The 24,188-nt window shown below is 48.5% G+C and overlaps 11 protein-coding genes across 11 annotated transcripts; 4 read left to right on the top strand and 7 right to left on the bottom strand.

Moving 5' to 3' along the window:
• Window positions 1-139: 139 nt before the first annotated feature.
• Window positions 140-1,069, bottom strand: N7471_008774 (putative GPI anchored cell wall protein (Dan4); the record flags this gene model as incomplete). Its single annotated transcript, XM_057281493.1, has 1 exon — window positions 140-1,069. The coding sequence occupies one exon, from the start codon at window positions 1,067-1,069 to the stop codon at window positions 140-142; it is 930 nt and encodes a 309-aa protein (XP_057135753.1).
• Window positions 1,070-1,798: 729 nt separating this feature from the next.
• Window positions 1,799-3,063, bottom strand: N7471_008773 (tyrosinase family protein; the record flags this gene model as incomplete). Its single annotated transcript, XM_057281492.1, has 4 exons — window positions 1,799-2,507; window positions 2,559-2,681; window positions 2,741-2,866; window positions 2,918-3,063. 4 exons carry the CDS (start codon window positions 3,061-3,063, stop codon window positions 1,799-1,801), a joined length of 1,104 nt encoding a protein of 367 aa, XP_057135752.1.
• Window positions 3,064-5,326: 2,263 nt separating this feature from the next.
• Window positions 5,327-6,112, top strand: N7471_008772 (sterol desaturase family protein; the record flags this gene model as incomplete). The annotated part of the gene is made up of 1 exon (XM_057281491.1): window positions 5,327-6,112. The coding sequence occupies one exon, from the start codon at window positions 5,327-5,329 to the stop codon at window positions 6,110-6,112; it is 786 nt and encodes a 261-aa protein (XP_057135751.1).
• A 1,604-nt stretch (window positions 6,113-7,716) lies between these two features.
• gel1 (1,3-beta-glucanosyltransferase gel1) lies at window positions 7,717-9,096 on the top strand (the record flags this gene model as incomplete). Its single annotated transcript, XM_057281490.1, has 1 exon — window positions 7,717-9,096. One exon carries the CDS (start codon window positions 7,717-7,719, stop codon window positions 9,094-9,096), a length of 1,380 nt encoding a protein of 459 aa, XP_057135750.1.
• Window positions 9,097-9,384: 288 nt separating this feature from the next.
• On the bottom strand, window positions 9,385-11,131 carry N7471_008770 (TauD/TfdA dioxygenase family protein; the record flags this gene model as incomplete). The annotated part of the gene is made up of 10 exons (XM_057281489.1): window positions 9,385-9,493; window positions 9,557-9,583; window positions 9,654-9,732; window positions 9,802-9,923; window positions 10,024-10,121; window positions 10,200-10,368; window positions 10,431-10,504; window positions 10,564-10,656; window positions 10,719-10,828; window positions 10,903-11,131. 10 exons carry the CDS (start codon window positions 11,129-11,131, stop codon window positions 9,385-9,387), a joined length of 1,110 nt encoding a protein of 369 aa, XP_057135749.1.
• Window positions 11,132-11,800: 669 nt separating this feature from the next.
• Window positions 11,801-12,937, bottom strand: N7471_008769 (uncharacterized protein; the record flags this gene model as incomplete). The annotated part of the gene is made up of 1 exon (XM_057281488.1): window positions 11,801-12,937. One exon carries the CDS (start codon window positions 12,935-12,937, stop codon window positions 11,801-11,803), a length of 1,137 nt encoding a protein of 378 aa, XP_057135748.1.
• A 1,067-nt stretch (window positions 12,938-14,004) lies between these two features.
• On the bottom strand, window positions 14,005-15,373 carry N7471_008768 (uncharacterized protein; the record flags this gene model as incomplete). Its single annotated transcript, XM_057281487.1, has 2 exons — window positions 14,005-14,632; window positions 14,694-15,373. The coding sequence occupies 2 exons, from the start codon at window positions 15,371-15,373 to the stop codon at window positions 14,005-14,007; spliced, it is 1,308 nt and encodes a 435-aa protein (XP_057135747.1).
• Window positions 15,374-15,848: 475 nt separating this feature from the next.
• N7471_008767 (Peptidase M19 renal dipeptidase) lies at window positions 15,849-16,349 on the bottom strand (the record flags this gene model as incomplete). The annotated part of the gene is made up of 2 exons (XM_057281486.1): window positions 15,849-16,189; window positions 16,337-16,349. 2 exons carry the CDS (start codon window positions 16,347-16,349, stop codon window positions 15,849-15,851), a joined length of 354 nt encoding a protein of 117 aa, XP_057135746.1.
• A 1,150-nt stretch (window positions 16,350-17,499) lies between these two features.
• On the top strand, window positions 17,500-18,511 carry N7471_008766 (Major facilitator superfamily domain general substrate transporter; the record flags this gene model as incomplete). The annotated part of the gene is made up of 3 exons (XM_057281485.1): window positions 17,500-17,588; window positions 17,651-18,348; window positions 18,399-18,511. 3 exons carry the CDS (start codon window positions 17,500-17,502, stop codon window positions 18,509-18,511), a joined length of 900 nt encoding a protein of 299 aa, XP_057135745.1.
• Window positions 18,512-18,826: 315 nt separating this feature from the next.
• Window positions 18,827-21,201, bottom strand: N7471_008765 (uncharacterized protein; the record flags this gene model as incomplete). Its single annotated transcript, XM_057281484.1, has 4 exons — window positions 20,674-21,201; window positions 20,375-20,588; window positions 19,711-20,319; window positions 18,827-19,642 (listed from the first exon to the last, which is right to left on the bottom strand). Exons 1-4 carry the CDS (start codon window positions 20,967-20,969, stop codon window positions 18,827-18,829), a joined length of 1,935 nt encoding a protein of 644 aa, XP_057135744.1. The 5' UTR covers window positions 20,970-21,201.
• A 159-nt stretch (window positions 21,202-21,360) lies between these two features.
• N7471_008764 (uncharacterized protein) lies at window positions 21,361-23,176 on the top strand (the record flags this gene model as incomplete). The annotated part of the gene is made up of 3 exons (XM_057281483.1): window positions 21,361-21,548; window positions 21,612-23,088; window positions 23,144-23,176. The coding sequence occupies exons 1-3, from the start codon at window positions 21,493-21,495 to the stop codon at window positions 23,174-23,176; spliced, it is 1,566 nt and encodes a 521-aa protein (XP_057135743.1). The 5' UTR covers window positions 21,361-21,492.
• Window positions 23,177-24,188: the final 1,012 nt, after the last annotated feature.

Raw genomic sequence — 24,188 nt, 5'->3', positions numbered from 1 at the left:
GAGTAGGTCGTCACGGGTCGTGCGGAAAGATTGTACAATGACGAATGTCATGAAGATGCAGAGCCAATGCGAAGTGCTGAAAAACGCCGTTCGAAAAGATAAAGATGCAAGCAGGCGATAAGGCAGAAGAGATCATCCATTACAGAGCCATTGCGACCACGACGGCGCCACCAACCATGGCGACAACCTCACGACCAATGCCAGTAACCATCGCGGCAGCATTGCCTGTCTGCAGACCGGGCTTGCCGGCAGTGGTGGCCTCCGAGGCTTTGCCGGTTGCCGATGGGGTGATCACCGTGATAGAGGTAATGGTGCTCAGGCTGCCGTCGGGCATGGTGGTTGTACTCTTGAAGGTGGAAGTGCTCAAGCTGGTGTTCTCAGTGGTATGAGCAGAGGTAGTTGATTGATTGCTGGTGGTTGAGGTAGACGAGCTAGATGAAGTGCTCTTGGTAGTTGACAGAGTCGAAGGAACACTGGTAGTCTCCGAGTGAGTGGTCTGGGTGGTCGAGGACGCAGTAGTGGCAGTGGTCGGCTGAGCAGTAGTCTGGGTCGAGACCGTGCTGGAGGTCTCGGTGGGGACAGATACAGAGCTGGAAGAACTGGTGGTGGGCTCACTGGTAGAGCTGGCCGAGGTGACGGTTGGCTGAGTGGTGGTAGTTGACTCAGTGCTAGACGGCGCCGAGGTGGGCTCACTGGTCGCACTGGTCTCAGCAGCCGAGGTGGTGGCCGGATCAGTGGTTGATTCGGTGTTGGCAGTGGTCACAATAGAAGCCGGGGCCGAGCTGGCAGTGGCATTGTCCTGGCGCTTGGCGAGCTTGATCAGGCTAGCAATGTTGGGTTCTTCACCTTGCAGAGCTTCGGCAGCATCAAGGTCAGTCGGGAAGATTCCATGACGGAATTTGGCGGATAGAGCGTGCAGAGCATCATGAAGCGAGGCTACCTTGATGTCGGCGGGCGCTTCTTGGAGAGACTCACGTTGCGAGGTCCCCGGTACTGCGTCTACTGCGAAGACCGCAGACAGAGCGAGCAGTGTCACAAAGAGCAATTGAAGAAAGCTGATACGCAGCATGATGGGAGATTGAAGATCGGCAGATCTGCTGATAAGGTGGAGAGATGGGTAAGACGAGGAGAGGGGAGAAAGAACAGGAAGAGCAACAAAGAAGGTGAGATAGGTGAGGTTTTTTAAGAGAAGATGACTTGGAAGGAACCACACAAGAGACCCCAGAGTAACCAGTGTGGCAATTATATCAAAACGGGTTTTTTCTTTTTTTGGTTTTTTTCTTTCTTGGATATCTCGATTTCTTGATTTTTCGCACTAGTGACAGATAAACCCGAGAATCATCGGCGTGGCTGATTTTTTACGGCCACTTAAATGTCTCGGATCGGCCCAGAAGAAGGCTTGATAGGTCCCGAGGTGAACTATTTTGGATATTATACTGATTTAATGTACTTAGATATGTATTTATGGAGTACAAGAGGAACTGCCCAGACGTGCCACGAAATCAAAAAAAAAGTACGAAAGTTCATTCTCTCCTATCATTGGCCCGGTCTCAGCCCTGGCTAACAATAGCAACCTAGGTAACAATAATAGAGTCGTGTTGTCATGCATTATTGTTTTTTTACTCCATTTGGTTGAAAAGGGAATAGGGGCTTTCCGCTAGAACTCCCGAGGTCCCATGGTTCTATACTCCGTAGTTATCATTAATTGTTACTATGTATATAATATCCCAAACACGACCACTCACACCTTGAGTCACTCCGGAGTTTATTGTTATCCGATTCATTTAGGCAATGTACCTCAGCTATACGAATAACAATACCGGTATCTAGTCGGATCCATAATCTCACGGACCGGTCGGGGCCGATCAAGGATCCCGAATTCCATCGGCATATCGAGCGTGACAAGCGTCGCATCCGGCGGATTCAGGATCTTATTCGTACCATTGACTGCGAACCGACGATGGTGCTCATCCTTCGCCTGCCAGGTACTCCACGACCGATCGATCATACCGTGGTGTAGCATAAAAGCCGGGTCTTGCGGCGAGGAGAACAAGTCTTGGAGGGTAGCTCCGAGGCTGAAATGGCCGCCGCCATGCACGCCCAACACCCCACCCGGCCGTGCGGGCCAGTAGTCCATGACAGTTTGGAAATCGGAGATATTGGGCGCGGCCAAGAGTCGGTCGACGATGGTCTCGTTATCGTAGTTGCTGCTGACGAAATTGTTGAGACTTCGGTTGAAACAGCGCGGGTTGTAGTCGAAGCCTGGGGCGGGGAGTTTGTTGAATGAGACAATGTTGCGGTCGAATGGTCCCATGTGGATTTTCATGTCTTTGAATGGTCCGCATTTCACGCAGCCACCTCCTGATCCTCGTGGTATGGTTACTGCGCCGCCGGAGATGCTTTGTTCGTCTGGGTTGTGTTCGCCGTCGCCGGAGAGGGAGCTGTCGCTGCAGTCGAAGAGAGGGCTGGCCTTTAGGTTCTCGGACCATAATGGCCAGTTCCAGTACCTGGTCCGTGTTATTATAGTTTAGGGGTCGTAGTAAATGAATGGCGCTTACGGGAGATGTCCAGGGTAACCACACTCATCTCGCAGGGCTGTCTCCCAGAGCCAGAGAAAGTGACGGTGCCACGGGAGGAATAAACCGCTGAGGTGGACATTGAGTGTGTAGTTGATATGGGTGCTGTATGGTATGTTAGTACTTTGTCCCTAGCATCGAGAATGAAGCTATAGGAAACCTACGCCACAAAATCATCGAACCGATTCCGCACTCCTGGGTACTCTTCTCTTGGAAGCTGCTGGGGCTTCTCTTGCATACACAATACCGCATTAGTGTAGTCGATCCGTTCAGCGCGCTTCAACTCTCCCCTACGTAATGTCAGTTCTCAATTGGCCCCAGGAAAATCAGGAAATACAAACCATTCCTTCCGCAGAACAGTATTGTATTTTCCACACGATCGCTCGGGAAGGGAGATGCCGATGTCGATACCAAATAGGGATAAATCGGCTGCCGAAACCAAAACCCCCAAGGCAATGACCAAGAAAGACTGATAGAAACCAATCATCTTGTCAATCCCAATAAAAAACGCCCGATATGCGGTACCTGATAAAATTCTGGTAGAATCTCTCTACCTGGTCCATGAACACTGTTTATAAGTCATCCCCGACCCCCACTGCCTACGTATCGAGCCAATAAACCCTGATAGCATCCCTTGTATGATCTGTAAGTTGACGGGCTATTTCAGACGTGCCTACAACATACGGAGCTTTGGGGGAACTCCGAACAAAACTTGGCTATGCGGGTTCCAGGCCTGTCAGAGTGTGAGCTGTCACTTCACAGGGGTCCAAGTGCCTACATCATACGGGGAATAGGCTCCATAGGTGGCGGTGCACCTTTCCCCCTGCATGATATGGGGCGATAGCGGTTCGAGCAGTAGACCATCCAAAGCTTAGCCAGCTGTAGCTCCAAGCCAATTATCTTATTTGTTTACTCCGTAGGAGATGGTTTGTCGTCGAGATCTATGTTGTACGTAGAAGAACTGTGCCAGGATTCGATGTGCTTACTCGGCCCCGTATTTGGACGGTGGGGGAAAGAGAGATGTTCAAGTCAATCCTGAAATTATAGCTGCATTTGTTATGGAACCATCTGCAGGGTCACGGCCAATGGCTCCGGGGGAGGACTTTGATTATGTTCATAGACGCCCGACCGACAGCGTACCTCGTATATAACTAGGTACTCGAATAAGGTAGTATATTTACATTATTAACTCTTTAGACAATCAGCTATTTCAGATCTCTTGTAAAGTCAACTTGAACGATCAACTAACCTGGACCGAGGTATGTTGTAGTAGGAACTACGCCGTACCGCGTTAGACCAGTTCTCTCCACAATTATAAGTCCACATAGGGTGCGTGAAGCATGCATTGCTCTACTGTATGTTTCTCCGTACCTAAGCGTGCTAAGCCTGTTATGCTGCAGATATCACACTATGCTCACATGGTTCTGAATATCGAAGTTGTGTTATAGGGTTGGCAATGACAATGCTCATATTGACCTGCTCAATATATATCACGGAGAGCCAAGCCATTAACACCACAAAGCAGATATATTTATAATTGATCATCAATGTACGCTGCTGTCCAGATTGGTTAGGCATTCGCGTACCTCCAACAACCCATAGAAGCATGTGATAACACAAAAGGACGAGTCCACAATAAACCCTGCAAAACAACCCAGCAAGCCAATACCGCCAAATCCCGAAAGGAGAATCAATTCTATTTCTTCTTAGAAACCTGATCTATCTCCCCTATCCTAGCAACCTTGCCCTCAATCTCCCACATGGTCACCGGGTCATACGTATGAACTCATCCTACTACCATCGATCCACTCGGTGAGAGTAACAAGCCAGAAAAAGTACCGATATGGCCCATGGCCCAGCAGCGGACTAGGCTAGATACGAACAATGCCTTTACGGCTCTGCTCATTTCGAAACCTCCCTCTAGAGCTTCCAATTCCGCGGCAATATTGAGGTCTGCCTCAGTCAAGCCCGTCGCTTCCGCCATAGTAGACCTTATGGATGATTTAGCTAGGGAGTGCTGTGTTTGGATCCACCCGGGTGATGTAGGCGGATAACTCGGCGTTGATAAACGGCCTACCCTTTCTGTTGGGTGGGGTGTTCTGTACGTCTAATTGCGATCCGGACGGACCCACTCCCTGATATTCGAGATTGATGGTGGGCTCGGGGAATTTAGAACTGGGGCTCTGGTGAGGAGTTCGGTGTCGTGACCTTCGTCTGGGGCGAAGAGCTAAGTGGGCTGTGTTCTACGGAGTACGTAGTTGAGAATTGTGGGTGACCCGGATCTAGGGGATGGTCATCTAGGGAACTGGCGATGCTTACTTTGATATTTGACTTCGTGGACTGAGTATGGAACTCCATGCCAACCTTAGAGGGTTGATCTTTTGTTTTGCAGTGGTATTCACGCATTTTTATATTAGTCTTGTCTGCTCATGGCCCGTTCACTGCTTCATATTTCCTTCATCTCTTGGCGTCTTTCAGTCCCCTTTTTTTGTTTTGTTCCTTTCTCATGTGCCTTTGAGCTAGTCCAGTAAGCGAGCATGGGCTACGGATATTACAGATACCCGAGCTTTGAGCCTTTTCACATGGCATCGAACAGAACAGTCACTAGCGGCGACGCCCGCTGCGGGGGGAAGTCTGGGGAACTAACCGAGGCAGATACGTGGAGAAGATGAAGAATGCAGAATGCAGATTTAACATTGACCCCATATCCTGCTAGTTCTGGGGAAAGTCTTTCACATCCACAAATCACCATGGATGTCCCAAAAAGCTTTCTGGACCAGGTTGTACCCCAAGCCACGGCCTCCTGGGCTCACATCGTGGCAAAGTACTCGCCTCAAAAAATCGAGTTCGTTGGCACACTTCTCGCCCAGGTCCTTACCTTCTGGCTACCATCAATATGCTATATGCTCCTCGAAGTGATAGCGCCCTCCTTCTCGCAGCGCCACAAAATCCAACCAGCACCCAAACAGCCAACCCGTCGCGAGATCGCACGCTGTTTCGTAGTCGTGGTACAGAACCAGATCATATCATCTATACTTCATCTGACACTGCTGTCCGCCGCCAGCTATGCTGGCTTGAAATCAACATATCGCATCGAGACCTCCCTCCCAGGCCCAATCGAGATCCTCCGCGACGTCTTTCTCAGCCTGTTGATGCGCGAAGTGTTATTCTACTACGGCCACCGAATCCTACATATACCCGCCCTCTACATCCCAATCCATAAAAAGCATCACCGATTCACTGCTCCGATTGCGCTGGCTGCGCAGTTCGCTCATCCGATTGAACACATCTTCGCTAATACATTGCCTATCTCTCTGCCGCCGCAGTTGCTGGGGAGCCATATTGTGACTTTTTGGGTGTTCTTGGCTTATGAGCTTGTGAATACGGCGACGGTTCACAGTGGCTATGATTTCTTTTGCCACAAGGCTAGGGCGCATGATCTTCACCATGAGAAGTTCAATTTGAATTATGGATCGTTGGGGTTGTTGGACTGGGTGCATGGAACGGATAAATTGAAGAAGCGTCGCACTGAGTAGATATTGTTTGGTTATTGGGTTGGGTCGATGACTCCAATTGTGTGAATAAGTCTGGGGATTGTTAAGTGGGAGCTAGTATCGACAGTCGCGGCCAATGGGGCACCGTGGATTTGTATTGTGTACGGGGTAATAGTGCGGGAACTGTCTATAAGCAGTCTGGAGGGATTGATGTCGCCAGCATGGGCGAAGACGAATGGATTTGGAAACCTCATTGTTCCCATGTGTTGACAGATGTCCCGAGGTCTCCGAAGACCAATGGTCCATGGGGGTTCCATGGGTTGCATCTTGGCGGACAGGAATTATTTGGGCAGCACAAGGCGGTGAATGAAGGATCGGTTATGGACACCAAAAAAGCTCCGACTATAAATATCCGGCTAAGACAATCGAAGAAAAAAAAAGTTGCGGTCGCATTCCCATTTTCGCAGCGCTGCAATGTTCAGCTCCATCTCACCTCGACACTCAAACTATTGTGCAAGCTTATTCGGAACCACGCAGCGGGTGATTGTCCACGGGGATGATGGTCGAGTCTGGGAGGTGGATGGAATTTATAATTGACAATGGCATTCCAATTAATGAGACAGTCTTGAACTTTAGAAGGCCATCTACGGAGTAGGGGATCTATTCTGATTTGTCGATCCGTACGAGATTATGTTAGTTATAGTAAGTGCAATGTACGATGTACATTTGAAACATCCCAAGGCTATGCGTTGTGCAGAGTCAGAGAGAAATAATGGACCACTTTGATGCACACGGAGTGTAGCATTGTTCATATACCGAGTGTCTCAGGTCTATGTATAGACCGTTTGAAAGTGTCCATGGGCCATGGACAGGTGGGTTTGGTGGCGCCGAGACAAGTGTTTTAGCGAATAAAAAAGTAAACGAATGGGATTGACTTTTGATTGGATTCTAGAATTTGAGCGCGTTTGACATTAAACCCCTATACTAATTTGACCCCTTAGACCCTTAGAATAATAATAATATAATAATAACCCCAAGACCCCCTGAAGTGCGATCGACTTGCCTAAATGCAGATGCGTCATGGCCAAGCTAGGGTGATCCACTCGGGGTTTTATGGAGGCAGCAGAATAGATTTCATGAGGATAGGTTATGTAGTGGAATTTGAGCAGGGTATACATTCTGAATAAGTATAGTGATACATACAATTGCAGTACATCGCATATTGTACATCCATCATAAGTTGGATAAAACCAGGACCTGACGATCCAAAGCAGAAACAAAATAAATAATAAATAAATAATATAAATGAATAGACAAAATCAACCAATCAACACCAATGATTCAGGGTCATCTCCACATTAAATCCACAGTAATATTGACCCTTGCTGATCAGGACAAAGCAGAGAGCCAATGTACATAGTGGTACTCCGTACCTTGGCGTAGCACAGCCCATCCTTTGCCGCCCCGGGGGGGGCCTGGGTCTAAAACCCTTTATCCCTTGCTGTCCTTCTTCCTTTCTTTTCATTCTTTCTGACCTCACTTTCGTTTCTCAGTCTGTCATTCACTCTCTTTTAATACTCTGAGCGCATCTTTCTCCCACTCTCGTTTATACCAAGTTTCGCTCTTTCTCAACTTATTCCCACATTATGAAGTCCTCCGTAGCCTCCATGGCCACGGCCATCACCCTGGGCGCCTCATCCGTCCTCGGTGCCGCAACCACACTCAAGTCCCGCGCCAGTGATATCACCCCCATCACTGTCAAGGGTAACGCCTTCTTCAAGGGCAGTGACCGCTTCTACATGCGCGGTGTCGACTACCAGCCTGGTGGTTCTTCCGACCTCAGCGATCCCATCGCTGATGCCGCTGGTTGCAAGCGTGACATCAAGAACTTCAAGGAATTAGGCCTGAACACTATCCGTGTTTACTCCGTCGATAACTCCCAGGACCACGACGAGTGCATGACTGCCCTCGCTGAGGCCGGCATCTACCTCGTCCTCGATGTCAACACCCCCAAGTACTCCATCAACCGTGCCGAGCCCGAGATGTCCTACAACGATGTCTACCTTCAGTACATCTTCGCCACCATGGAGAAGTTCGCCAAGTACGACAACACCCTGGCCTTCTTCTCCGGTAACGAGGTCATCAACGACGGTCCCTCTTCCAAGGCTGCTCCTTACGTCAAGGCTGTCACCCGTGACATGCGCACTTACCTCCGCTCTCGCAAGCTCCGCGAGGTCCCCGTCGGATACTCCGCCGCTGATGTCGACACCAACCGTCTTGAGATGGCCGAGTACATGAACTGCGGTACCGATGACGAGCGCAGCGACTTCTTCGCCTTCAACGACTACTCCTGGTGCGACCCCTCTTCCTTCACCACCTCCGGCTGGGACCAGAAGGTTAAGAACTTCACCGGCTACGGACTCCCCCTCTTCCTCTCCGAGTATGGTTGCAACATCAACACCCGCAAGTTCGAGGAGGTCAAGGCTCTCTACTCCACCAAGATGACCCCCGTCTACTCCGGCGGTCTCGTCTACGAGTACACCGAGGCTGGCAACAAATACGGTCTGGTCAAGATCAGCGGCGACAAGGTCACCACCAACAAGGATTACGATGCTCTCAAGACCGCCTTCGAGGGTACCGAGAACCCCACCGGCAACGGCGGCTACAACTCCACCGGTGGTGCCTCCGGCTGCCCCAAGATGCAGAAGCCCAACTGGGATGTCGACTCCGATTCTCTCCCTGCCATGCCCGCCCCCGCCAAGAAGTACCTGACCGAGGGTGCCGGCAAGGGCGATGGCTTCACCGGAAAGGGCTCCCAGAACTCCGGCACCAAGTCCTCCGGCACTGCCACCCAGGGCTCTGGTGAGGTCGCTGCTGCCACTGGCAGCGGCTCTGCTGCTTCCAGCACCAGCTCCAAGGGTGCTGCCGCTGGTCTCAAGCCTTTCCAGTTCAGCTTCGCCCCCGCTACCGTCGGCCTCGTGACTGTCCTGTCGACTGTCTTCGGTGCTAGCTTCATCCTCCTGTAATGCTCCTATCCTTATTAAAGGGGCTTCATATCTTTTTCGATTCTCCCTGACATGTATCTTTTTTTAACTGGCTTTCATCTTTTACCCTGCGATAATGATCGCTTGGGCTTTGCAAATCGGGGGATGGCGAGATGTTTTCTAGTTGGTGTATAGCAGTCCTTAGTATCTACGTCTAGTGTTCAATGAAACGGAGCTGAACTGCTCATATATTCTGATCCTTGCTAATAAGCCGCTGTAGAAGGTAACCCCTTTCCAATCCGTATCCCACTCAGACAGTAATTCCAACCCTCAAACCCCTTCAGCAAGCGCTTGTCTCCGCGACTTAGACAGCGGATCGAAATACGGGATCTCCCCAAGTGAAACGACCCGATTACCTTGACGCTTCCCGCCGTAGTCACTATCCTCTATCAGCATTTGTACCTCTAACATCATAAACAAAGCAGAAAATGGCCCTACTCACTTGGTAGCAGTGTGATAAACCGACCGACTAAAAAAACCAACGTCAGCACATTACCCATCTACCCAAACCAGGGCTATTTCTCCAAGAAATGTCATACTTATCCCAAATAGCAAGATCATTCCGTCCCCATCTAAACCGAACCTGCAAATCATGATTTTCGATGAGAAGCTGGTTGACTATATATTCCAACTCGCATTAGCCAAGTATATCTCTAGCTCCCAGCCTCTAGCCTGTATTGAACTTACACAGTTTCTTCAAAATCTCACTTTCGAGCTGTGTCACACCTTCAATCCAGCCATGCTCGACCTGCTGTCCCGCGCCGAAGAGACTCTTCCACCCTGTTACGGGGTTTGTTCGGATGAGGGGACTATTTTGTTTAATTGTTAGTTAATGAGAATGGAATTGGAATTGGAATTGTTGGGTTGGATGGAAGTTAGGCCAGTGCATGTGAGTGGTATGCTTCTTACTGCGTCGCCTTGAAATCAAACCCTGTATTCTCCGGTGCGCCTCTATCGCCCTCGATTAGGTCTATCCCGTGTTCTTTGGCGATGTTGTTGAATGCAGGCTGGGTATTGTTAGTATTTAGTATATTTGATGCGTATATATGTTAGGAAAGTCGGAGAATAGAGTAGGGCTTACGTACTTGGTAATGCACGACCTTCAACTCCTCTGCTAACTTCTGGATACTCGGCGATAGTCTATCGTACAGTTCATACCCCGAGGCCCAGAGGGTATCCCCGCCGGATTGGTCTTCGGGGACATCTGTTATCTTCAACAGAGCGTAGTCGGATGGGACGCGTTCGAATGTTATACTTGACACTGTATTAGCTTTTCCGATAGCAATTTAGAGATGGAAGTTGGGATTATGACATACTCTGCGTGCCATCCTTGGCTTGCGAGACGGCCGTTATATGGCTTGTATCTGTCGCCGTATAGTTTGCGGTTGACCTATGACCGTCAGATATATTTCAACTCACAGAGCTGCTGAGTGTTCGGAGAGATAATACCTCGGACGAAATGACGGAAATCTCATCGTCTAGATGACCATTCTCATCGACAGCGATCCCTCTCTTACTATTTGCAACGGCGTGGCGGTGTAGCTGTCAGTTTTAGCATATGCTTTTCAATATCTACATCCAGTACGATGGGCTGGTCTAATCACCTTTGATGTACTTGGCTTCCCACTCAACTCGCCCAACTTCTGACCGAGAACCTTTTGCTCCTCGGAAGAGATATTCTGATCGCGGAATAAAACGACTCCTCGTTGGGAGACTACGCGCGGCGTCAGTGTTTGTTTCATTCCAGTGAACTTTCGTTCTATATGGGATATATAACAATGGACTCACCGAGAATTGCCAGATCCCGGATTTTCGTCTCGTCTTTCAGAATCTCAGTCAGCTGCACATAGGGGAATTCAGTGCCAATGATGGGTGTCGCATTGAAGTTCTCATACTCCTTTAAGCTTCCTGATGACTTGAGTGGTTCCCGGAGAAGACTGGGCTGCGGGGTATCGGTGCCCTTGGCTTTGATATCTATATCCTCGGGGTAGTTCTGGGTATCGAGTGCTGGCGACATTGTAGCGTGTGGTATATGGTATGTATGTTTCAAATGAATTATATCACCCATTATTTAGGAGCATGCGATCCTTATATGTGCACTATGAGAAGTATATTTCCCCACAGAAGGTTTGTCTATGCCGGTATGCCGGCTTGTTATCTTGCACCATCGCCTCTAAAGTTTCATCTTCGAGTCACGGATTGGCCTGTTTTGTTATCACGACACAGCACTGATGTTTTGGATATTGTTGTGGTGGAATGGTGTGATCTCCATCCCGTTGAGTTGGTCAATTGATGCTCCCTAACCGGGTAATGAGTAGCAATTTGCGTCGGATATGGCGTATGAGAAGGTGATATTAAGTGCAAAATCATAATTCCATTCTATGATATTGATAGGTTCAATACTATGAATCGCCCTGTGATTTTGAACCCTTACAGACATATGTTCTATTGAAGATTTTGTGTGAAATGTATTTATTGTTGCTCGGTCTTTCTTTATATAAAATCCAAATATCGCTGTGACCAAAGCACAGTATATAAACTCGTGAGATAACACCAATTTGTGTCCGCTGCAACGCCCAGTCAATACATATGCAAATCAAGGACCTATAAATTAGTCAAGCAGTGATTAGAGAGATCATCAGCATGACCCATGCACCTGGCCATCCGACGAATCCACAGAACAAAATCAAGTCGCCCCTGCACGTCGAGAACTACGAGAAGTACGAGGAGGAGGGGGAGTACCAGAAGGAGGGGGACGAGCACCAGCTGGAACCCTCGGCTCAATATCAAACCGCATATGCAGGTTGCCTCTCAAAAACCAAGTGTGGATTCTAGGAATCTGATGAGTACCTTTGCGCCAAGCGCTTAGAACAAGACGAGCCACCGCCCTCCCCAGCTGTGTTCCTAGGATTTGCTGGAACTCTGGAGTATCCATCTGCCAAGTATGGATTGTTGGAGTGGAGGCTCTGTTACCAGGACCCGGGAGGTTGTTATTTCGGTAGAGCACCTTCCCAACCAAAGGGAGGGTCTCATCATTCTCAACTGTTGTCGCAAAAACATATCGGAGAGTGTCGATTTCCGCATCCTGTTTGTATAAAGCTAGAGCAACGTCACCCCAATAGGGTCCCCCATTATTTCTGTAAATCGATTTAGCAACGATAGCACCCTCTACGATGCAATGCTCGTAATTGGACACATCGCGCATTTTTCTATTGCGCTGTATACTTGTATAACGGTACTTTTTCGATTTCGGATCACTTGGAAGGGCTGTCGATTTAAGACTCTCTCTGATTTCAACCGGTGAGGCAACGAGCTCGCTTTTCCATACAATAAACATTGACTTGGGATCTGGGTGATTGGGTTCGATTAGATCGTCAATGGTTAGTGTGGACTGGGACACTGGACATGCAGGCCCATCTGGGTTGGTTTTGGCCATCCAGGCTTGAAATTGCGCTCCCGTCCTTTGAAATTGGTCGATGGTTTCCCTTTCAGGTGTTGGGTCTAGGATGGTTATTTTGTCTGGATTCATATTCGCAGAAAACTTACCCACCCACATGCCAACATTCCTGGGAGTCGCAGTCAACTTGGGAAGGTCTGCCCCGGGATCTCGCTCGGGGGCGGGAGTGTTTCGACTGGGAGTCACTGGTAACGGACTACGACGTGTCGATGTGCCCTTTGATTGCATAGTGGCACTACGTTTGGCGGCTGGAGCCAGGTCCTCATCATTGTCGTCGTCAGCGCCGTCACCCCCACGTGCCCGTTTACCAAGACGGAGGACGAAATTTGCGGCTTTCTTGAGGGGAGAAGTGGGAGGCTGGGACATCTTGTTGAATATATTAACTGAAAATGGACGAGGTGGATTTGGAAGACCTGGAGGTTTCTGATCTTGTTATTTGGAATTGATATGATTGAATGGCTTAGCTAGCTGCTGGGCAAAGGATATATTATATAGTTCTGGACAAGAGGTCAGATAAGACAGGCTAGTTCATGATCGAGTCCGTGCTCGCATGCGGTCTTTGTTAAGATGAAACAGACCGAACAATGAGTATATATAGAAACTTGAAAAACAAGGAGATTCGAATATATCTGGAGACAACGAGGGTGTTTAAACAAGTGATTTAACATTAGAACAAGGAGACTCGAGGCAAAGCATGTGTATCAAATGGAGGGGGCATAGAGTCCTCGATGCTAAGCGCATGCTGCAATGATAATTACATTATGCCAACAAAGCATCTAGGTAGTGTCTCATTTTTGGCTAAATTTAGTTCGAAGCCAAGAGCCGACTACGACAATGAACTCGTGATGAAAGAGGTCGATCCTTCCAAGCTAAGTCCAGAAATAACATGTTGAGACTTACATCAATCTTTCACATCCATTAAGTCATAACCTTAAGACTATTATCGCGTTCTCAATGTGGTCTGGATTGGGCTTGTCAGGGACCTTCGATATCGTCACTGCTCCAATCGGGGCATGGGAAAGGCGTACATTAGAAGACCTTGCTTCTAGGTACCTTTGATTCAACAGTCAACCTCATGTTGAAACCAACAGCCAACTTGTGTGGATATACGACTCTCCCGAGGTCAATCGTGTGAGCTGGACACCTGGGCAGGAAGCCCGACTTTACATTAGACCTAAGGCCCCGAGGCCGGAAGTTCACAAACTCATATAGCCCGATGTAGGTAATATTCACGGATAGAAGTAGGTAAATCACGTTCACGAAGGATATCTTATTGAGCAAAATGTTCATTCCAAAAGGATTCACTTACATCTCGTAGCCGGAGGACTTCACGTAGATGACCGAATCAGGCAAAACCAGGTTTAGTTTCGGAGACATCATATTCTCTGACACACTGTAGCAATCAAAAGCAAACCAGAACACAAAGTCACAAATTACGAGTTAGCACCCCATCCTGCAGAAAACCTCCAATCCTGCCCAGCCTCTCCAATCCCTCTCACCAAACCTACAACATTATCAAGAAACCCAGCTTCACCATTATTAACCCTCTCTCGGCGATCGATCTCAGTATCCGAACTAGCAGCACGAAGACCAAGCAGCTGTCGCGTAGTATACCCCTGCAAGCGATCCGCATCCATCCTCGTCAAAAGATCACCTTCACCCTGCCGCCGAGTCCACGCCGCCTGCTTAACAGCCGGAGCCCAATATTCAGCCAGGGAAGACTCATCACGATCAAACGCGTAGCACTTATCCAGCACAGAGTCAGACTCCGGTATAAGCGATGCGTTCCAGCGCGTGTGGATGACTTCGTACCTCTTCTCCATGAAGAAGATAACCGGCCACGTGATGATCCAGAGCTGCAGGAGGACGACAGCCCACCAGACGAAACGATTCGTACGGAGCCGGTTGATCCAGTGCGGGGAGTATATTGTGACGGAGCGTTGGGCGATGAAGAGACTGAAGTTTATGGAGCCGCGGTAGTTGAGTTCGCGAATGTGTGAGGATAGGACGTTGCGCATGGCGTTGGAGTCGAAACCGGAGACTTTACGGTGCAGAGTGAATCTGTATGGCGTTAATCGAGATTAGCAGGGTATTTTGTGCGCGAGTAAGGGGCAGAGCATACGATTTCACAGAAGCGGGGTCACGACAGAACCGCTCGCACCACATTCTCAGGCTTTTCGCTTCTGGGGAGCTGTTATCTTGCTCGTCGGCGTCATCTCGGGCTAGGAGGGCATCACTGTCCCCGCCGAGACTAATAGCAGCACGCGACTTGGGCGGTTTGTACGTGCGCGAGCGGAGGATTCCTCCCCGATACGCGGGTTTGAGGTACTCATCTGTGAGGATTTCCACCTCCCTCCAGATCGCGTCCGTATATCCGCCCTCCCAGCCGGTCAGCATGGTCTCTGCCAGATCCAGTTTGAAGTTGAAGTCTGAGACTGTGTTGCTTTTTTTGTCCTTTTTGTCATTGCTCGATTCGCTGTGGGTGCCATGGATGTAGAGTAGCGGCCGTGGCGGCAGCCTTATCTGCCGGCAGATAACATTGTAGAGCTCGTCGCAGTTGCTTGAGAGCGCTGGTTCGAGGGTGAGAGAGACCTTGTCTTGGGGTCTGACATCCTTGACGCCGGGGAGAACATAGGCGGAGTCGATTAGACGGAGGGGTCGGATGCTTGTGGGAGGCTGGACAGACTGGATAGGGGCGAGAATGGGTTCGGGGTCATCTGTGTATGGAGGCGGCGCGTCGTCGAGAGAATGGAGTGAGTGCGACGATGACGCAGGGGGATCGGCCTGGTGGAGGCGACCCATGACTTTGATATTTTGGGGGGAAAGTAAGCAAAAGTGATCAAAGAAAAAAGTGAAAAGGGATATTAAAAGATAAAAGATAAACCAAGGATGATATATAAATGGGGGGTTTCAAGGTTTGAGGCTCTAAGACCTCGTACTATGTACGGAGTACTCCGTAGTGTCTTCGGTATGGCAATGTTTCGTATACAACATTAGATCAATGCGAATTTTAGACGCTCAAGCAGCCAGGCTTTATTTTTTTATTTCCCTTCATGGATGTCCATAGTTCCTTTTTATTTATACAAATAATCATGGCAAACGTTGAACAACATTCAAAGGTTGAAGCCATCCATGAATGGAGTTCCCATGTTTTGTAAACCTTAGGAGTATTTATGGTAATATATTTCTATTATTAGTATAGGGAGAGACCAATTAGACAAGGGGGCTTATATACAACCGGAGCATTGCAAACCACTTGAGGTACACGTATTGATTTTTAACACAAAATTTGCTGGCATTTCAAATAGGTCACTCGCCAATTATCTTCTCCAAGTAATTTAGCCAGTTCTCTCCCAATACTTTCTGCATATTTGATTTCGACCAGCCCGCTCGAGCCATACATAGCCTTGGCCAGTTCCGGGCGGTCCTTTAACGGGCCCAGAGGCTTCACAACAGTCTGACTGCCCCAGGGCGTGAGCTGACGCGCATAACCCTTGTCCAGATTACACCAGGCCATGAAATCACTTGGTCGAGCATGGCCTTCCCTGGCATCTGAACCCGCACCGTAGCAGGAAGCATCGGTCTCTACCACCGTTTTGCGCCCTTCTTCGAAGTGGGCTAAAATAGGCGCGGTGATATACTTCCTTTAGTTCTATAAACGCACTCTAGTAACTATCATCCTATTTAAAAACCGCGTCCTTACTACTACCGGAAGTAGGATAACACCTGGCTAGCATCGGCTGTAATCTCGGGACGAACCCTAACCGTTAGGTTCCATGGTAGAATACTTGAACCCAACCCCGGAACCACAATACCATATGAACAGTTCATTGAAGGAGAGGCTCTATTGCAAGAGGTTGATACGAGATGTTTCCCCAATATCGAGATCAGCTCTGGTTGGTCTGAAAGGAGATGAGTGAGCTAGCCAGCGAGCAATCAACCCATCATGTGGAGATGCCGATACGGAACTTGAAAGTCAAGTGTCAAGATCTTGAAACTAAAGTCACGACAGAACCATTGTGGGGGATTTTTTAGATATTAGTCATTAGTCAAGCTCGGTTCTCTAATTGGAACGAGTAACTGTTAAATCGCTGAAGCGTGTCGACCGATCGGCGATGCTGCGGCTGAACAACGTGACCCGGGCACATGCAGGGGGCGACACAAGGCTTCCCAGTTTCTACCTCTCCTTCTGACGGTCATGACATTGCCTCAATATTCAATCATCACCATCAGCATATGGCCTATAAACACAGCGATGGAACTTGATGTTGGAGTCCATAGCAATCCTAACATAGAGGACCATGCGACCAGGCAAGTGAGCCGACAACCCCAAACGAAAGGCAATAGCTAAGAAATATTGCACACAGCCATCAAAGCGCCACAAGGGTGGATATGAATAAGATCCTCCTCGAAGCAGACGAATTTGTCACCGAATATGGTCTAGACGACTCACAAAATGTTATCAGGAGGGGGGCTCTACTTTTCCATCACCCGGACGATTTTTCACGCCTTGACAAGGAGTTGACCTATTTGGGAAACGATGGGGGTACATATGGCGGGAAATCCCTTTTCATGGGGATGGCTGCATGCTACGCAGCGGGATTTCTCTCCATAACGGTATCTGCGCCGTCTCCCGAATTGGGAGGGACAAGGTTCGAAGTTTTTGGGATAGCGCGCCTGCTTCATAGGTAAATCATAGGTAATATCTAAGTGGATGGTACTCCCCGAGCGCTAACTTCTTCACTAGCATGGCATCGATCATATTTGCACTTTTGGGTTTTGGGCTCTCAGTGGTCTCCAATCGGTATTGGGGTAGGCGCCAGGCTTTGCGCGTGGGAGCACTGCTCGCCCTGGGAGCTTCGATTGGAAGCTTTCTATCTACTAATTTGCACTTGTTTCTTTTGTCCAGGGGTCTTTCTGCAAGCGCAATGGTGGTCTTGACCTCTACTTCGCTCCTCTATATTGCTGAGACTAGCGAGCCATCGAAGCGCGGCTATTGGATAGCAATGTGGTATTTGTGAGAAACCATGTCTTGTGCTCAAAGATATGTTACGCGAAGAAAAGCTAACAGACAAAAAGATACACCGTTTTCCCGTCCGAGAGTTACCAGGTATTTGTGAAAACGGTGATGCCAGAGTCTGCCACCATGAACTTCCTTGATTTTGTGCTGTCAGCGTTGGCCGCATCAGTTCTTTTAGGATTGAGCATCCCGATGATTGAATCTCCCTACTGGCTGGCTTCGAATGGTAACATCGCAGCAGCTTATCATTGTCTACGATGTTTCCGTGATACGGAGCTTCTAGCTGCTCGGGATATTTACCAGATACACGACTTTATCAACAACCGACAGATTCCACTCGATAGTCATCCTTCTGGAATCACACCAGATCCAGAGCCCAGATTAATTACTACCAATCGGAGGATGATAACTTCATTGTCGATATGTGTTGTGCTGATGCATATCAGAGGCATGTCGAGAGTCTTGGTCTCTGAAACTGGCTTTCTCCAGGGCAAGACCTCCTTGATGTATTCCCTTGTTCAGGCAATCTTCATGGCAGTACGAACCATGTTTTTTGTTGTCATGACACAACTGTTGGATCAATTGCGACGAAGAAGAACCATTCTTGTCCTGCTTTATGGACTGTTTACATGCGTCATGCTACTATGCGCTGTTCCCGAATTCGATGCTTTCTATTTATGCTTCACTGCCCTCCACTTTTTCGCGGAGGCTCCAATAGCTCTCTACGTTTCAGAGGTGTTCCCATTGGACTATCGTGGTATGGCCCCTCAAACCGTAAGACGATGCAACAACCTGACATTACGACAGAGATGGGTGTTTCCCTGGCACTTTCTGTCTATGCTGGATCCACCCTAGTACTAGAGCGAAATGCGCCGGAACACCACCAGTCAGACGTACCGGGATCGGGTTTCCCCTTTTGAGAGGGTCCTTGCTGTGAGTCCAAAAAAAAATCCAGATCTTCTTGTGTGTCTGCGAGCGTTTTGCTACAGTTTTATTGACACCGAATCAGAATGTTGTTTCCTGTGTCCATGATCCTGGCTTTTTTCATGAAAGAGACCAAAGGTTTATCTCTAGAGCACAACAGCCTGGGATTCTAACCTTCGGTGCGGCGGCATTTGAGAGGCAGACATTCTCGCTTTTTTTTCAATACTTGGTTCGCATTCATGCGATCTGGGCCAGACCAACTCCACCAACGATCGACAGCCATCATTTTGGTCACTTATGGATCCATTCCGCTATTTTGCACCGAATGAGGAAAGCCATGGTATGCGCAGGCCGGGTTGCGAGCGATGCTGTGCTTTAGAAATGCGGGTTTCAAGTTCAGCAGAATGAGGTCGGCACTCGGCGCCACGATCAATCAATAGACGTATGAAGTCCCGTCTTCCATAAGTGGCTGCCACAAAAAGTGGGGTTTGACGACGGTTATCCTCGTGGTTGAGACGGGATCCATTTCCGATCAGAATCTCCATAAATGAAATGCTCAGTTTGTTGGATTTCACTGCCAGATGAAGTGGTGTGAGACCGTCCTCGTCTTCACAGTACGGGTTCGCCTCGTGATTCAATAAAACCATCGCGAGATCTTCTCTTCCGAGGAAAATTGCATATTGAAGCGGAGTTCGCCCAAAGCGTCCCTTTGTCTCCGTAGACGCCCCTTTTTCAAGCAGAATTTCAATTGCCGCAGCCCCCATTCTACGAATCGCTAGATGAAGAACTGTGTCGCCATCGGGATTTCGGGCCTCCGGGTTAGCCTTACCCACTGAAACCAGCTGAAAAATTTTGTCAACTGACGCGGGCCCCCCCTGCGCGGTAGCAAGGTGGAGGGCTGTCTCCTGCGTGAGCTTTGTACGGGCTTCGGGATCCGCAAAATAACTAAGGAGCACACTTATTGTTTCTGCGCTGCCTTGCTCTGCGGCGATGTGCAGAGCTGTATATCCTCTCAAATAAGCATTTGGGTTGGCGTGTGATAGAAGCAAAATTCGAAGTCTATCCCTGTCTAATCGACCGTCTTTTTCCGACTTCAAGAGATACCAAAGTTCTGACGATGGCAGGTCCTACAAGAAGTCAACTGTTAGTGTATCTAGGCCTTATCGCCTAAGGTCTGGAACTGAGAGGTGAATACCATTTGGGGCTCCGTTATAATGCTGTCGGAATATTCAAACAATAGTGATTGGTCTGAATGAAACTGTTGTTGCGAAATCACACTATGATTAGTATCGGTAATTGAGAGTTGAGATGTCTCAAATGGTTCTGTGGCGAGTGAAACATCGTTTACTGTGGCCGGAGGAAACTTCCAATCCATCATAAGCTGCCCTGAAGCTCGCGGTCTATCTTCAGGAAGAGGAGCTAGCAGTCTTTGCACGAAACATCTGCCCGACAAGCTAACGCGATACCGGGCTAGAGGCTTTTCCAGGAAGCTATGATCGCCATTGCAATATTTCTCCAGCACTGTATTTGCATCGTTCGTATCGGATAAATGATCCGTGAACGGAATTTTGCCCGTTAAAATATAGTGCAGCAGACAGCCTAGAGACCATAGATCAACGGCAGGTGTGTGGCTTGACCCTACTCCACCAACCAAGCGCAACCGTTCAGGGGCCATATAGCCGGGCGTTCCAATTTTAGTTGTTTTCTGTGTTGATGGTTGTGTGTCATCTTTATGGGCGAGTTTGCTGATCCCAAAGTCCGCGATTTTGACTCGGATGGGGTTCAGGTCAACAACCAAGATGTTCTGGAACACGGGTATTAGATGAAGCCTGGGGCCTTGAAAGTTGGAATAAATTTACCTCTGGCTTAATATCGCGATGTATGATTCCCAGTTCATGTAAAACAGACAGACCTTCAATTATTTGATTGCATACACACCACGCTTTCGCTTCCAGCATAGGAGTGGGTTGTTGAGAAATATCCCCGTAAGGACAGTACTCCAGTACGAAGTAGATGTAATCTTTGGACGGAAACCAGCCAATGAGCTCGACAAATAGCTCCTTCTGGTGCGGTCTATTTGGTGGTGTTTGATTAGCCTAATGAGCTTCCTGGCGCAGTGAAAAGAACACGGCACAGATGACAAATGCAGTTAACATACTCCACCTCCTTCGATACCCGTTCCATCATGTGTAGCTCTCGGCGATAATTGCCAATCTCTTCTTGCCAACGAATCTGCTTCAGTACCCGCAATTCTCCCTTTAGGGATGAATATAGGAACACGTCCGCATTCCCACGCGCGAGTACTTTTTCACGTTTCCAGATAGAGTTCTCGGTTGTTTTGGCAAATACTTGATCCTGTCCCTGCCCAGGCTTGAGTCTTGTTTCCAGCAAACGGCCATCAGGGAAAATATCAGCTCGAAGCTTGAGCGATTCGGCAAGCTCCTCCTCGTTCATTGTGAATGGGTGATGCTGAGAGGTTTCCGGTTGGGGGGCGCTTCAAGGGTTGGTCTGGCAGGTAACCTCGGGGTAATTTATTGCTGGTATTGTAAATGGTTCAATCGAGGTGTTGAGGAACAGATGGGGATCGAACAAATTGTGGAGGGAAAGGCTCGACCCTGCGGGGCCTGGGCCACCCCGTGCGGCTCGGTTGCGCCCGACTGTCGCTCTCTCGTCCACTCAGGGCTCAGTGTGGATTTGATGCTGATTGCCATATGGGAAGCAGAGCAATCGGAAGCAAATTTCTCCGATCAGGCACAATGTTTTAGGCAACCAGTCTTCGTCATATGACCATGAGCCACCTAGGCAGCGGGCTGACTACATAGCCCCTCTTACGTGCAAACCATTGCTCAAAAAGGGGATACATCAAATCATCATATATCCCTGGCTACGGGATCTACTACTCTGTACGTCGTAATTCTTTCGCCATCACTTTTAAATTGACTGTTAAACCCAATCTACAAGATCCCGCGAATTTAACATGGAAGCGGTTTCGTTCGTAATGGGGGTGACTGGGGCGTTAGATGTTTGCATCAGGTAATTTGCGTCCCCCTTTAACGACAACGAAATTTCTGACTCACCTTTCTTTGAATTCCCAAGAAATGGCCAACAGCTTGTGCGTCTTTGTCGTGAAATACGCAGCATTGACAAGGATATTGAAGAAATGGCGTTGATCATTGAGGGTGTTTGGAACAAAACCGAAGTGCAGGTTAGACTATTAAAGGGGTTCTGGAACATGCCTTCTCTGCTTCAGCCTTCGCTCCGAGAACACTATGCCGATTCAATATCTCGCCTCAATGAAAAGCTTTTGGGTGCCATTGATGGTCTTGAAAAGAGTCACCACCAGAAGCTTTCATCTAACAGCTCATACTCAAAGGCTAAGGCTCTCTTCCTCACCAAAGACTTGAAAAAGGTCGTTGCAGATTTGGAGGCCTGGCAACGAAGGTTCGACCCGTCATGGTACTTGATAACACTTCTCTCGGCATCGGCAATCGATGAAAAACTACAAGACGAGAGAAGAAGCCCATCGGCAAGGAGGATTATTCAGACCAGAGAAATCATTCGGAATGTTTCTACTCAGCGAAGTCATTCCGATGGAACAATCTTTCGGCCTACTGAATCAATTTCGAACGGCCGTGAGAAGATACCTGGAACGAACACATACACATCATCCTATGATGGCCGGCAAATTCTTCTAGATAGAACCAATTATGCACCAAAAGCAAACCTTGAAACCATCAAATCCAATGTTCGAGATCTGGCACGCATGCTCAGGAATGTTGATCCCGATTCTTTTGGCCTACTCAAATGTGTTGGGGCAGTGGAGATCCCGCCCCAGGATTCCACAGGGACTCCCCAAAGCCAGAACACACAATTTGAATTCATCTTCGAGATACCAAATGGGTTAAACTCCCCGAAGACATTGAGAGAGATTCTGCTAAGCAGGCCGAGAATATCCTTGACCAAGCGCATGAAGCTCGCTAAGCAGCTCGCAAGGTCAATCATGTTTGTCCACACGACGGGATTCGTCCACAAAGGAATCCGCCCCGAAACGGTCCTTATATTCGAAGAAGACAACACGGATATCGGACCATCGTTCCTTATTGGATTTGAACGCATCAGACGCGCCCAAGGTCAGACTGATCTAATGGGGGACTTGGAATGGGAAAAGAATCTATATAGACATCCATATCGACAAGGACAATGGTCCGAAGAGGCATTCAAAATGCAGCACGATATATACAGTCTCGGGGTTTGCCTTCTCGAAATCGCCTTATGGCATTCATTTCTGGTACAGGAACCAGACAACACTGAACCACACCCCTGGGATGAGTTGAATATCCAAAGTGCCATCTCCGACAGGAATTCTCGCCGAGGTGGCACGGCAATCAAGGCAGAGCTGGTGGCTATCACTGAAGACCGACTCCCGAGCCTTGTTGGAGATCAATACACCAATCTAGTTCTTGCATGCCTGTGCTGTCTGGACACAGAGAGCAAGCACAATGTTTTCGAAGGACCCGGAAGTGCTGTCAAGGACGAGGATGGCATCGTGGTAGGCGTTCGATACATCGAAAATGTAAGGCGAATGAGAATAACATTGGTGTCCACGCAATACTGATCACTCCTCGCAGATTTTAGTCAAGACCGAAGAGCTTTTAGTCTAGGAAGTGGAGATTTATGGCCAAACGCACAATTTACGCCCCCATCCTCCCACAGTGAGTCTATCCCCGTGGCGGATAAGCAGCCTATATTAAAAAGAAATTGCCAAGATGCCTCCGATATGTCAGAAATCTCTCCAGCCTGAAACTATATACCTAGAACGCAAACCGCACAACACAATTGAGCACACCAAACACCTCATTCTATGAATTTGCCCTTTGTAACGTAAAGCTTTACCCCAAGTGGAGTAACCCCTTGTCCATTCGGCATGCCATAGAGTCTCCTTGTCTGTTCCTTTCCTTCCTCGTCAAGTTCATAAACAGTGACGTTGCACCATTGCCAGTACACTGTCTGGCTTTTTCCAACAATTATTGCCACACGGTTCTGGGGCACGTCGCTGAAATCTATGGGGGAATCAAGCGGTTTTTTTTCGAAAGGCTGAGGATATTTCAGCCTATGTAAAGTGTCAAACATACGGGACTAACCATATCTCCTTTTGGAATACTCAGATACTCCCCAAGGACTTATGTACGAATGGCCAAAGTGTCGCTCTCATGAGATGAAACACTGTTGAGCCACAGAAAAAGCCTTCACAAGGTGCTTCCTGTGAGGCGAATGAAGAGCAGATCGTGCTAGTTGGGATAATTTCAGCATGATCTGCGAGCCAGTCAGAAATTTATAGAGTTAAAATGTGTACCGTTATTTTCCAAATGATTTCAGCACCTGGTTCGCATTGATTGCCTGATTTGGTGAGTCGGTGATCGAGAAACGGGGGAGAGAGAGGCAACACGCCCTGTATTGGCTAACTCGAAAGTGCGTGAAAGGTAGCGAGGAAAACAGGAGAGGAACCAACAAGAGAGGTCAAACAGATCATATCACCTGGGCACATGATCTCCAACAGTCAGATGTGGGGTAAATTCACGTGCGTCCCTATAGAACGGTAATTTCCATTGTTTTTCTAACGATATTCAAGCAACTTCCGGATTCTTCAACCGCGAGCTTAATTAGCTTGCTCCT

The sequence above is a fragment of the Penicillium samsonianum genome (assembly GCF_028829775.1).
Source record: "Penicillium samsonianum strain IBT 33392 chromosome Unknown utg000004l_segment0_segment0, whole genome shotgun sequence".
In the NCBI taxonomy this organism is placed as follows: domain Eukaryota; kingdom Fungi; phylum Ascomycota; class Eurotiomycetes; order Eurotiales; family Aspergillaceae; genus Penicillium; species Penicillium samsonianum.
The sequence above is the reverse complement of the archived record's forward strand: the minus strand, read 5'-3'. Positions and strand labels throughout refer to the sequence as shown.